Below are 14418 nucleotides of genomic sequence, written 5' to 3'. Positions count from 1 at the left end.
CTGATGAATACGATGGAAATGCTAATGTATCTGTGCTCTGGAGACTTGGACTCCAAATGTCCAAATAAGGTTACCAAATTTCCCAGGATGGCAGTTCATCTTCATATTACAGAGAAAATGGCTACTCTGGAGGGTGGCCTTGATGGTTTTATATCTCACTGATTGCCAACTCCGGCTTGGGAAATACCTGGATATTATGGAGGTGGAGCCTGAGGATGAGGTTTGTGGAGTAGAGGGTCTTCAATTGGGTACAGTGCCATAGAATCCCCCTTGCAAAGTTGCCAATTTCTCCCAGTGAACTGATCTGTCATCTGAAGATCAGTTATACTCCCAGGAGATCTCCAGCCACTACCTAGAGGCTGCCAGGCACACTGAGGTTACATCCTACTCTCCCCAAGCGCTGTTCACAAATCTCTAGGAATTTCCCAACTCAACCCAGAGTGTTCAAATGCAATTGCTTCTTAAAGATTCTCACACATGATGTACCTTCATGCTAGTTCCAACATAATTGGATTCTTTTCCCCAGAACCACTTTGTAAAGAGAAGGATTTAAAAGATTAGTTTGTCTCTTCTTGCAGCCTTTTTTTTAAAGCAGATTTTAGGCCTCTAAAATTCTCCCTGTAATTGCTTTGTTAGAGACTTCAAAATGTGCAGCAAACTCTTTGTTTATTGCCGTGGGGGTGTTTTCTTTTTGATAGCTTAAGGCTGTGCATCAGCAGCTGCAAGCTTTGGCTAAAAGTACCTTACCCAAACTGAAAAAGAGGAAGAAAGGAAAATCAAAAGAGAGAAGAAAAAGCAAAGTCAAAAACAAGTTGGGGAGTCAAAAGAAGAGAAAGATGAAGAAACGGAAAAAGAAAATGTCTTTGAACATGTAAGATGTGCCACTGCTTATGTGGGTGCGAACCTATACTCTGTGCTGTTGGCACTGCAGTTAGCTCTTTCTTAAAAAAAAAATTCTCTCTTGCAGTCTATCAAAGAAAGTCAAACAGCCAGAAGAGCCAGTATACAATTCAGAAGATGAGGATAATGCCAAACCTATGAATTATGATGAAAAGAGGCAGCTAAGTTTGGACATAAATAAACTCCCAGGAGAGAAGCTTGGCAGGGTGGTCTACATTATACAGTCACGGGAACCTTCGCTTCAACACACTAATCCTGATGAAATAGAAATAGACTTTGAAAATCTGAAGGCTTCTACTTTAAGGGAATTGGAGAAATACGTAATGACTTGCTTAAGAAAAAGGCCCAAGAAACATTCTGGTGTGTATGTAATGTCCCCCCAAACGCTAAGAAAAACTACATGGGTTTTTCCTGAAACAAAATGGGATGTAGTCCCTCAATCTTTCTTCATGTCCCCTTTTCTCTGTATCTCTCCCCCCCCCCCCCGATGTGTGCAGCAAAGAAGTCAAAGGAAGAACTTAATTTTGAGAAGAAACAGGAGCTGGAGAGAAGGCTCCTAGATGTCAATGGGCAACTGAACCCTAAGAAACCAAATGCAAAATGTAGGTGAAACCTTGACACTGAAAGGTTTAATGTAAAGCATGGGGAGCCTGCAGTCATGGACTTATAGTCCATCCAATGACCCAGCTATCTAGCAAGGTCCATAGCTGAGACTGCAGAAATTTCCACCAGCTTTTAACAGCCGTGTCCTCTAGTACAGTGGTCCCCAGCCTTCTTACCACTGGGGACAGGTCAATGCTTGACAATTTTACTGAGGCCTGGGTAGGATAGTCTTTTGCTGAGGGACGTTGCTGCCGCCTGAGCCCCTGCTCCACTTGCTTTCCTGCCGGTACCCCTGACTTCCCACCACCTGCTGTGGGTGCTGCCAGCAACAGCTGCGCAGTGCCACGCTGAGGGGGAGCCCCAGCCATGGTGGCCTCTGGAAAGAACCAAGGTGAGCCAGCGGCAGAGTAGCAGAGCAGCCCCCAAGGCAGCATCCAGGGAGGAGGACGAGAAGGAGCTGCAGCCTGGTACTGACTGATCCATGGACTGGAACCAGTCCCCCGGACCGGGGGTTGGGGACCACTGCTCTAGTTACACCCCCTGCCCACTCATATTGATAATAGACTCCTGGCTTTGTGTCCTTGCAACTTCTTGTTCTGTTTGTTAGCTGCCTTGAGTCTAAGGAAATAAGGCAGCATGTAAACATTCTAAATAATTATCCATATCCTTTTTTTTTCCTCTGTGTCTTCTAGCTGAAAATAATTCTATCTCAAAGACTATCAGAGGACCACATCGGTTAAGTGAAAGCAGCTGCAGCAGCACCAGCACTACATCTTCAGACTCTGTTAGTACCAGCAATGACTCCAGCTCCTCTGATAGCACCGATTCTGACTCAGGTTTGCTCTTTTGCTCTCTCTCACTTTTTAAATGACACTTCTTTCAGCAATGGGGCTGACATCTTTGCTGCCCTTGGCTAAACTAGGACTTCTTCCTGGGAAAGCGAAGCTCATAGCTAAACTGAGAACTTTAATTCTCCTTTCCATTCTGGCTTTATTCATCTGTTCATTAACTCATGGCTGGTTGTCCGCAATTTTTGCCCCTGTCACTTGGAAGCAGCTCGGGAGTGTCTTGGTTCTGCTCATCACTGTGGTGATGCAGAACAGAAAGTGGAAGAGGTTGAGCTGAAGAAGCCGTAGCTCAATGGTAAAGCTAAGTTTGTCTAGTGAACATGGTGGCCTGACTCTGACCAAGACTGTCTGTATGCCTTGCATATATGTTCTACCCAGCAAAGTTCTACAAAGCTACTGTATGGGAAACACACAAGCTAACTTAAGCATGGCACAATCTAATGACTGGTTATTTTTAGAATAGATATCCAGTTTGGTTCCATGTTTGCTGGTGTACGTGACCACCATAATTAGCTATCTCCCAATGGATGGACAGCCCGACTCCCTCCCCATATTTGCCTGTTGTTTGGAAGCCGAGCCTTGTGCCTGTTGTTACTTGAGAAGCAACTGTATTGAGATATCAAACTTACAATTGTACAATACCTTGGATGTAAATCTTTTTGTCATGGAGAAGTTACACACAATATAGCATCTGATGCAAAGGTCCCTTACTAAGATGTATGGGTGACAAATATAACATTAATGATGATAAAGAAGGGTTCACACACTTTTCACCACCATCAGCAACTCAACTTACTGTGCAGGAAGGTGTTTGTTGATTGACAGCTGTTCTGTTGTGATGCACCTTTTAAGTTAATGGTTATCTGGAGCAGATGAGGATACCTTTCCTCAAATTAACTGGCATACTAGATTACATAGTACCATAAACTGAAGGGGAAAAAAAAGAATAAACCAAGGATATATGATGGAAATACTGCATAGAACATCTTAAAATCATAGAATCATAGAATAATAGAGTTGGAAGGGATTTCTTGAGTCATCTAGTCCAACCCCCTGCACTGTGCAGGACACTCACAACCCTATCGCTCATCCGCTGTATCCTGCCATCCCCTTGAACCTTCACAGAATCAGCCTCTCCATCAGTTGGCTATCCAGCCTCTATTTAAAAATCTCCAAAGATGGAGAACCCACCATCTCCCGAGGAAGCTTGTTTCACTGAGAAATCACTCTGTCAGGAACTCCTTCCTGATGTTTAGATGGAATTTCTTTTGAATTAATTTCATCCTATAGGTTATGGTCCATCTCTCTGGGACAAGAGTCCCTCTGAGGCAAGAGAGAATAACTCTGCTCCATTTTCTACATGGCAGCCTTTTAAATACTTGGAGATGGTTATCAGATCCCCTCTTAGTTGTCTCCTCTCCAGGCTTAACAGACCAAGTTCCCCCAATCTTTGCTCATACGTCTTGGTGTCCTAACCCCTCACCATCTTTGTTGGCCTCCTCTGGACGTGCTCCAATTTATCTACATCCCTCTTCGACTGTGGTGCCCAAAAAGTGAATACAGTACTCCAAGTGAGGCCAAACCATAGCAGAGTAAAGTGGTACCATCACCTCCTGTGATCTGGACACAATACAGCCCAAAGTACCATTTGCCTTTTTAGCCACCGAGTCACACTGCTGACTCATTTTAATATATGGTCTACTAAAACTCCTAGATCCTTTTTGTACACACTACTGCCAAGACAAGTCTCCCCCATCCTATATTGGTGTATATGGTTTTTCCTAACAAAATGTGGAACTTTATATTTGTCCCTATTGAATATCATTTTATTCAGCTTAGCCCACTTCTCGAGCCTATCAAGTTCATCCTGTATTCTGATCCTTCTGTTGTGTTTGCTACCCCTCCCAGTTTAATATCTTCTGCAAATTTAATAAGTAACCCCTCTAATCCATCATCTTCATATGTATATACTGTAAAAGTTATATTCCCCTTTATTTTACAGAAATGCCCTTAAAGCAGAATGGAAACAGGCATATGGATTCATTTTGCAAAGAGCAGATTAAGGTAAACTCCTCCCAACCTTTCTTTTAATGTAGTGTGCCCCCCCCCCGCTCATCTTCTACATGTACTGGCTTTAATGTGTATAAATTAATCACCTTGTACTTGCCCTAACCTGGGCAGCCAGCCTAGGCATTTGTGTTCTCATCAGATCTCAGAAGCTTAGTTGGGTCAGCTATCCTGAGAGATCACGGAGGTAGTCTAGGGTTGCTATGCAGGGGTAGCCAATAGCAATCCACCTCTGATGTCTCTTGTCTTGAAACCCCTGCTAAGGCATCATAAGGTGACTGTGACTTAATGGGGAAAAACTTCCCTAACTCATGCCTGTACATTGTTTAACTTTGAAATGCATTGCCCCTTTCCTGAATCAGTTCTTCCCATCTTGTATTGTATTCTTAATTACTGCAATATATGATATAGTTGTGAGTGCTACCTGGCCCCTAAATGTAGTCTTTAGGTGATGTTTTGGAATTAAGAAATTAAAATATAAAAATGTTAATTGCCTTTGTTGATTTCTTCCTTACTAGACGACGGTGCCATACCAATGGACATCCTACAGTATTATTCCCCAAGCACAAGACATTATGCCTGACAGCGCACGATCACACAGGTCAATAGAAGTGAGACACCCCCATCGGATACTGCAGAACTCTCAACCTTCTCAGCGCGCCCCTCTTAAACTGCCAGAACAAAACATCCTCTCTCTACCAGGTGCATTTTTCTTTTTAAAAAGAGTCAGTGGTTCCCAGTGACGCTGTTATTCCAGGGGCACCCTGTCTGATATCAAATGCAACATTGCATGTACTATGATGGGAAGATAAATCCATATAAATACTGTGGGGGATCCCACAGATTTCAGGGGCAAGGCTAATAGTGGTTTAGTCAGCTGAGTGATCACTGGAGGCTTATGATCTATTTTCAGAGTCCATGGCATAGCTAAGATTTTTGGCAAGGCACGTTATTCTCCCACCATCATTACCACTTGGGAACATGCAAGTCAAATTATGTCTTATTTGTGTCTGAATTTGACTGTATTTCTACTGTTCTCTGCTTTTTCCTGCCCCTGCTGTCTTTACCGCATAGATTATTATATTATGGAGTATGAAGAACAAATTATGCATGAGTTGCAGCAGTATGTTTGGGCAATATTTCTAACAATACACTTTAATACTGTATGTAAAATGGAACTAAAAACATATCCTTTTTTCTGATAGGCTGACTTGTCTTTATTCCAGTAACTTGTCAGCGCTGTTCAGTCTGATAGAGATAGGGTTGGCTACTTGTGGAGCTCATTGTATTTATGCAACCTCATAAGTGCATGAGAACCTCATCGCAATTCCAGAGGTTTTGATTCCAGCTGAGACAGCGCTGTATGAAAATGTCGGACAGTTGTTCATCTGATTGGATTTTTAATCTTGCATAAGTATACAATGATCAAAAAAGCACCATGTGTGTGTGTGTGTGTGTGTGTGTGTGTGTATGTATACCGGCCTCCCCGAAGGCTCAGGGAGGTTCACATAAAACAGAACAGAAACTACACACATAACGTAGATTAATATGTGATGGGGACCCCTGGACCCAGCACTAACAACAAATAGTGAACTGAATAGAGGAAAGGATTATGTTAGTTTTCTATGAACTGCGTTTTTCGAGTGGGGAGCCATACGAAAAGAGATAACTTCAGGAATTATCTCAAGCTATTTCGGGGGGGGGGGGTGTATTCTCCTTCAGTGACTTGAACCGTTACATTGGACATTGTTTGTGTATTGCTACAACTCTCAAGTTTTCTATATAGAGGCAGTGGCATTCTTTTTATTGTTTTACCCTCTAGGCATGGTGGCTGTTGTGTCCCCACTACATTGCACTCCTGTTCATCAGGCCACTCAAAGTAGCTTACTGGAAACCCAGCATTCCACCATCCCAGCTCCTCACATGCTTTCAAAGGTAAATATGCAGTTCAGAACTGGGTGTTTTGTTGTCCACAGTAGCCTCAAACCCTGTAATTCCCAAACTTATTTGGGTCATTGCCCCCTTGGTTCCATAAACTCATCGGTATCCTCAGCGTCCCCTTATCTCCTACCCTTAAAAAAGCATTTTTCAAAATACTGGTTTGTATGACCCATTCAGGAAGCTAATAAAATTCAAAACAATAATACTGGCACATTTACTTAGAATCCAGTTGAAACGTTTCTACTTTGATTTATTCAACAAAATTGCTGGACTTGATCCTGTAATTAAGCCTAGAGTCTGAGATACCACATTTAGTAACTACTTCACTATTCAGTAAATTCTTAATGGGATGGATAAACTTGATGAAGTAAAACTAGTTTCTCAGTGTCTGGTTTAAAGACACTTAGTGGGAGTTGCAAATCATCCTCATAAGTAACCTGGAGCCAATTTCTTTGCTTGGAGAGCAGTTGGATAATTACACTAAAACCACTTCCACCAGATGTGATGCTGGAAATGCAACAAAGTGCTCCAGCTCACTGTTTCTTTGTAGTTCTTTTAGTTCTTCCTCCCCTACCCTGACTTCATCAAGATCTGAAAATGAATTTACCACCCAATCTGGAATTTCCATTGAAATCACTCAGATATTCTTCATGCAGTGTATCATCATCAACAATTCCTCAAATGTCACATAACTCGTTCGGATTATCATCTTAAATCCCACCTTTGTCTTCTAACTCAAACAAGCTCAGAGATTGATATAGCTCATGACACTCTAATGTGTTTGAATAGAGTTAACTTTGAAATAAAAATATAAATGACTGGACACATTTCCTTGCAACTGCAAATTCATTTAACCAAACTTTGTAAATACTTCTCATAAAAAGCAATGTTGTGCCTGATCTCTTTGTGTTCACTTTTTCAGAAGCTCCACAATAGCGTCAAAAGGTTCAGACAAGCATTGCCTTTTGATGGACAATGAACTTCAGTATAAAGCAGCAAGTGTGCAAAATGAGTTTTTCAAAACACAGAATACTTGTCTGACTGAACTAAAAATTCTGACAGTTTCCATCAGAGTTCAGCATTATGTAGAAGCGGAAACTTGGAGTTCCATTGGCTGTCTTGTAACTTGTGGCAACTCAGAATCCTAAATAACGAAAGGAAATAAATCTGGAAAAGCAGTAAAACTTTAAAGATGAAGCAGGATAAGTGTTTAGGCCCTAGTCTCGTCAGTTGTAAATAAGTGAACACTGTGTTGCCTCTTCCCCCCCCCCTCCATAGGTAATCCTACCATCTACCCCTGAATGGTTCCATTCACTTTGGGAACCACTGATCTAACATCTAGGGACTTCTGCTAACTTTTATTCCTGGGAGACTCTTGACGTGGACTTCTCTTTACATGACTGACAGTGGGGAGCATGTCTTCTTCTTCCCTAAGCTTAGAAACAGCACTTGCTATGTGTGGTAAAACTCTCCTGGATCCTAGGCAAGGTGATATGGATGAGAAAGCTCATCCCAGGGTCAGCTTGTTGTCTGGGATTGACTATGATGACCAATCCTATCTTTTCTCTAAGACTTTGAACTTTTCCCATAGGTATCTTCCTCCTCTTCTCCGACTCCCTTTTTGAGTGGTAGCAAAGATACTGGGACAGCAGCATTCCAACAGACGCAAGCAGCTGCTCTCCAAAATAACATTGCCTTGGGAATTGCTGAATCACAATCTATTAATCAAGAACAAAGTATGTATTCTGGTAAATACATGTACATGGGATAGGTGCTTTATAATGAATTTTATATGCTACCAATTAAAGTGGCACATGAGTACTCCCACTTTGTTGATGTTTTCCAGTACCATTATGTACAGTCTCAAAGTGTATTGCAGGAGGTGAGGCTCTGATGTGTTTCACTCAATTGCTGTTTTAAAAGGTGATGATCTAGGTAGGTTTAAGTGGAGGGGACATCTGCGATTAATTTAGTGGGACTTGGGTTGTAGAAGAAGACCAGCTGTCTGAATATGTCATAAAAGCAAATGACCGTAGTAAAAATTTAATGTGGAGATTATTAACTTGATTACCAAATTGTTTAAAACAAGCATTTTTCTATGCTCAAGAATTAATCAGATGTTACCAGGCCTTTGAGGATAGCAGTAATGCAATGAAGTGCATTGATTCTAAATAACAGTGGTTGGGCAGAGTAGAGGGGAGTTAATAATATAATCTCAAATGTTTTACTCTGAAGTTGTCCATTGCAATATCCATTTCTTGCAACCACCGCTATGAAACTGCATGAACCAATTTCCATCACATTTGAGAACAATGCCCTCTAGGGTATCCTGACAGAGGGTAGAGGGCTTGCCAGGAGCAAGGTTATATTTCCAGCAATTTGGTGACATCACTTCCATCATGCATTGGAAGGGACGTCATGTTATGATATTGTGGTGACTTAAACAAAAACTCTATGTTAAAAATGGCTTCTACCATAGAGTTCTTGCCCAAATACCAGAGCATTGCTACAGTGAAGCCAACATGATTATGTCACTTCTGGTTGATGTTGGAAGTAATATTATCACATCACCAGCAATGCAGGCCGAGTCTCATTCCTGGTCTGTGAAAGTCCTCTTGCCAGCCAACTGATTGACTCCTATAGTGGGAGGAACAGACAACCCTCATGCCCCCCCATAGTTGAAAATGATGGAATAGGTTATTGGGCCTATCTGTCCAGTAATATTATTTGAAAGAAAATGCACAAGCTGTAGAGTGGCTGAAATTTAGAATATCCTAATTAGAGTTCTGAAGAATTCCTCTGAGAAACGCAATGGTCTTATGAGTTTTTGCTTCCCTATTGCTTCCTGTTTTGTTTCCCTTCAGCAACAGTCATAAGAATATCAGACCAGTGGTTCATGTAATCCAGCATCCCGTCTCACTCAGTAGAGATCCAACAATAGGATTCTCATCATTCTCATCATGATTCTCATGATGCCACCTCCTGACACTGGTATTGAACCTCCACTCTGAACGTGGACCCTCCCTAGTAGCTGTGGACCTATGCTCCATAAATCTGTCTAATGCCCTTTTACAGGTCTCTATGCCCATGGCCATCACTGCATCTTCTGGCAGCAAATTCCCTATTTTAATTCTTTATAGTTCTTTGAAGGGTTGAACAAACATGGCCAAAGATAAGCCAGTAGATTATGCTTATTTAGACTGAGAAAGCTTTTGAGAAGTGAACTCAACAGTCATGGGATAAGAGGACAAGTCCTCTTGTGGATTAAACATTGGTTAATAATGGGAAACAGAATGAGTATAAATGGATAGTTTCACAATGGAAGGTGGTAAGCAGTAGGATCGCTACAGGACTCAATTCTAGATCTGATGCTTTTTAACTTGTTCATTAATGATTTAGAATTGGGAGTACTCGGTAAAGTGGCTAAGTTTACAAATGACACTAAGTTGTTCAGGGCATGGAGAACTAGGTAGGAGTGTGAGGCACTCCAGAAGGATCTGCCAAGTGGGCACCATTGTGGCAAATGAGGTTCACCATGGGCAAGTGCAAAGTATTGCACATTGTAGCCAAAAATCTCGACTGTAATTATGTTGATGAAATCCACAACTGGTAGTATCTGACCAGGAGAGAGATTTTGGAATCACGGTAAATAACCCTCTGAAAATGTTGATTCAATGTGTGACTACATTTAAAAAGGCAGATCCTATGCTGGGGATTATTAGGAAAGGGATTAAAAACAAATCAACCATATCATAATGTCCCTGGGTTCCCAAGTGTTACTTAAAGCCAATATTATTAAAATCCACTTTGTGAGAGTACTTTGAGATTTTAAATGAAACCTTGATTCCTTGCTTGGTTGTTGCTGTTTTATTTGGCTTTAAATCTCCTTCTCAGTTTTATTACCTGGTCAGCTTGCAGTGATACACATTTACTGAATAAATGGATGAACATTCATCTTTTACCCTGACCCTCTATCTCTTTGAGACTTATTTCAGCGGGTCAGAATCACTTTCAGGGCAGCTGATTAGTTTTCATGAGTCGTGAATTTACTCCTGCCTTTAAATATGTTGGAGCCAGAGTGAACTCTGGCTTTTGAAACTAGATACTGTGCTGGAATTGAGGAGAAATTATGGCGTATGTCCTTGAAGGGCAGGATTGTCAGAGTGCTGATTTAGCATGGTGATACTCACAAGGGGGGAACATGCCATGATTCCTGGTCTTCATCACTCTTGCTGGAGCTGAACTAACAGGATCAACAGTCCAAATGCCTGGGAACGTTGCAGCCAACCCCTGCCTTTAAAAAAGAATATTTCTTTCCCCGCCTGATTTAGTGCTGCAGATGTTGTTGGCGCCCTGGAAATGGAGATCCTAGTGGTGCTTTCTGGCTATTTGCAGTGGATGACAACCTTGAATTATAAAACCTGCACATTTTCACACATGGAGGGTGATAAAAGCCAGACATCTTTTCATGAATAAGAGGTGTACCCTGTATCTTTCCCTCCTGTTTCTAGTACACTGAGATGAGACTTTGTAGGTTGACTTGTGGTAAGATCTGGATATGTCTTCTGCTCTATTGTTCCATTGTTCTTGGACTGGAGGCCTTAGGATGGCTCTAGCCTCAAGGCTTCTTTATGCTTCCTGTTTGCACATTCACTGAAGAAGGGTATGGTAGGGGAAAGTGTGGTTCAGGAGTATCCATGCTTGAATTTCCACTTTCCTCGTGTAGACTTCTTAACTGGGCCAGGCTCACTGTCCCCACACCTGTCATGTGGTTGGATGAGAGGTTGTGGGCTATGCTTTCTCAGTCCTGCTGCATATGTAAGCCAGAAACACGGCAGGGTGTCTTTTGTGGAATCAACACATTCACCATATTTCCTGAAGTTCCCTCCTGACTTGACTGTAAATGCTGCCTAAAATAGGAGTTTTCTTGGAAAGCTTATTGCTCTGCTATAGGAGTAGATATAAAGTTTTGGGGCAATCTTGGGAATTCTTTCTGTTCCAAATCCCAATGTTTATATCTCTGCCAGGGATGCCTATGTTGTTTATTGCGTTATTTTTGGCACTAGAGATCAGGGCTATAGTAATACAGGTCCCTTGCACTTAATAGTCATTCTGATAATTGCTTTGTAAAAGACAAGGATAGAAGGGTTGCCCTTGGAATGTGAGGGCCTTCAAGTCAAGAGGTGGGAATGATAAATCATGAATGGCTGACACTGTACACCCACACTCTGTTTGCACATGTGAATGCAATCTGAAATAACTTCACAGTGCATGCCTGTAGTAAATTCCCTAAGCAAGGGGTCCTCAGCATGGGTCTGTGGGTTATGTGCTGCCCACTGATTCCTTTCCTGGTTCCCACTAAGTGCTTTTAAAAAGTAGGTGACGTCAGGGGTGGCTTTTCACAGCAAGGCCACAGAAGAGCTGGCTGACTTTAATTATTACAGCATTTTGTAGCTGTGCTCACCATGGTTTGCCAGAATTACAGAGGTGCCAACAGACTCAGAGGTTGGGGATCCCTGCACTAAATTTTGTGGGGAGCTGCTTCATATACATGGCTTCCCACATTAAATATCCTTTACACATGTTTCTTCCTTGTGCATTCAGTACTGGCTATGAATGACTGCTTATACATTAGCAATCACATCTGTTCCTTTCCACCCGGTTTCTTTATGCTTTGTGTGCGGCTTGTGTTCATTTATGGGGAGGGGGTTTAGTTGTTTCAGTTCAGAACTCCTACCTTTTATGAAGACAGCATGCTATGTGTGATCCTTTTGCTAAGCATGATCACCATGTTGTTTTATTGGAGCAACATGCATATTTTCAAGTTTTGATATGTGGGACCACATACCTTAAAAATCTGAGTATCCATAGCCTAATTCACGCAGAATGTCTACCACACACATCAAAAGGATTACTTGCAGTTCACTGTCTCAGCATGGATAGGAGTGACAAAATTGTAATGACTGAAAAGAATTAATAACACCTTTTGCTTCTTGAGAATTGGTATGGAAAAAGAAATGTACTTTGGGTTAAAATTTATCAGTTCAAAGTTAATGCTTCATTGGATATGTAGCCCTCGTGAATATCAAAGGAATTTTTGTATTAGCCCTTCCACAAGAACAAACAGAGTACAACATCAATAAATTTTAATTTATCCCTGAGGTTATTACAAAGACCTCTGAAACAATGTTGCTTAGCTAATAGATATTATGAAGAGTAGGATGAGGCACAATGCAATTCAGCATTTCTCCTGTTGTATAATGTTCTTATTAAATTAGTATACAAAAAGCTGTTACAAAGACTTGCCTTCTTGATGTCCTCATACTTGGCAATATCCCCCAATTTTAATAACCTTTATTTGACAGAGCCCTTTCGTTTCCAAAATCTTACACATTTTAAATCTTAAAACATGGGTTTTGGGAGTAATAAAGTTCATGTAATTCCTTTACTTCTCAGTGTAATTATTCCTTCAACATTATTCCATAATAATTTATAAATATATATAAAATGAAATAAAAGTGTGGCAGGTGAGTGGCAGAGCATTCTACCACCCTGCTCCATCAGTAATCAGTAATTAAAATAATTTTGTTATTGGCATATTTCATCCATGTCCTCATAAGCAAGTCAACACTTGGCCAATTTCAAGCTCATGTGTAGCTGGCAATGTCAGGCATATGTGCTGCCATGTAGAATTTGGCGCTCAGGTGTAACTGAAGTATTGTTATTGTTTACTGGTGTGTGCCAAAACAAATGTTCATATGGCTACAGATACCATCAAATGGCTCTCTATGATGTAGAGCTACCACATGCAAGCTTTTCAGGCAGCTGTGAGACATGAAGTTGTCAGAAAAATGGGCACATTCCAAATGTTGCTTTATACAAAATAGTGGCCGCTATACTACAACAAAGCTGGAAACTGGTGGTCTATTTTGAATCACCACAAATTGTCACATGTATTCCAAGAAATATCCCTCCTTAAGCATTTGTGTTGCAAAGCAGCAAAGAACACAGGTCATTTTATTCCCTTGAAGGCAGGCCTGCCAAGTTGTGGGACCCGGAAAAACTCTTGATCATTAACAGAACCTATAGAGCAGTCTTTTTGTGAAACCCTGGGCTTTCTTGGTGGCTCTAGAAGGGTTTCCTGAATGGGTGACAGTTAATTTTTAATTAAAATTTGTTAAAACATTTATCTGGTGATATGATATGCCCCCCCCCCCCCGCAAATGACCAATGATGTGCCTGGAGGGAGTGGGAAGGGGGGACAGGTGGGCGTGTACACAGTTTTGCTTCCCAAACATATTCTGCACTATTGCTCCACTAACTGGGGTTTCTCAAAGCCTGAAGAATGTTTCAGGGGTTTCTGAATTGTGATGTTAGATCTGTCCATCTGCATTTGATGTGTTTGACCACAAGTTGTTGGCCCAATGCCTCGCCAGGACAGGGTTTCAGGGGACAGCCCTTCAATGGCTGATCTCCTTCCTGCAGAACTGGACACAGAGGGTGGCAGTGGCGGGATGAGCTGTCGTGCCCCTTCCGACTCACTTGTGGGGTCCCACAGGAGGCAGTGCTCTCCCCTACACTTTTTAACATCTTTATGCGCCCTTTGGCTCAGCTGGTTTGGAGTTTCAGGCTGGGTTGTCATCAATATGCAGTTGACACCCAGCTCTGTCTCCTTATGGAAGGTCACCTGGACTCTCCTCTAGAACCATTCACCAGATGTTTAGAAGTCATGGCAGAGTCACCTGAAACTGATTTCCTCCAAGATGGAGGAAATCATGGCTAGGAAGAAAAAGGGCAGGTCAGGAAGCTCGTTTACCCATCCTGGCCAGGACGCAGCTTAATATTGCACCTGTGACCAGGAATTTGGGGGGGGGACCTTTGATGCCTCGCTTTCTGCCTCGCCAGGCATTTTGCCTCGCCAGGCATTTTGCCATCTATGCTAGGTGAGGCTACTAGCACTCTACCTGTCTTCAGGGCACCTGGCTATGGTGATCCATGCAATGGTCACCTCCAGAATTGACTTCTGTAATTTGCTATATGCTGGCTTGCCCTTGTCTCT

General features: G+C 41.9%; 1 protein-coding gene across 3 annotated transcripts in view; it reads left to right on the top strand.

The window, feature by feature from the left end:
- The window catches only part of BRDT (bromodomain testis associated), a 60119-nt gene that overhangs the window by 36335 nt on the left and 9366 nt on the right, over positions 1–14418 (top strand). For 2 of the 3 annotated variants that reach the window (XM_077333031.1, XM_077333029.1), the window contains 8 exons: positions 699–871; positions 968–1260; positions 1398–1502; positions 2196–2339; positions 4354–4415; positions 4937–5120; positions 6241–6353; positions 7951–8095. In XM_077333031.1, the coding sequence (XP_077189146.1) occupies positions 699–871; positions 968–1260; positions 1398–1502; positions 2196–2339; positions 4354–4415; positions 4937–5120; positions 6241–6353; positions 7951–8095 (1219 nt within the window). The remainder of the gene's footprint in view (positions 1–698; positions 872–967; positions 1261–1397; positions 1503–2195; positions 2340–4353; positions 4416–4936; positions 5121–6240; positions 6354–7950; positions 8096–14418) is intronic. The other variant, XM_077333030.1, reaches the window with a different exon arrangement.

The sequence above is a fragment of the Paroedura picta genome, chromosome 4 (genome assembly GCF_049243985.1).
Source record: "Paroedura picta isolate Pp20150507F chromosome 4, Ppicta_v3.0, whole genome shotgun sequence".
Classification (NCBI taxonomy): Eukaryota; Metazoa; Chordata; class Lepidosauria; order Squamata; family Gekkonidae; genus Paroedura; species Paroedura picta.
Note: the sequence above shows the minus strand (reverse complement) of the source record. Positions and strands in the feature narration are given on the sequence as shown.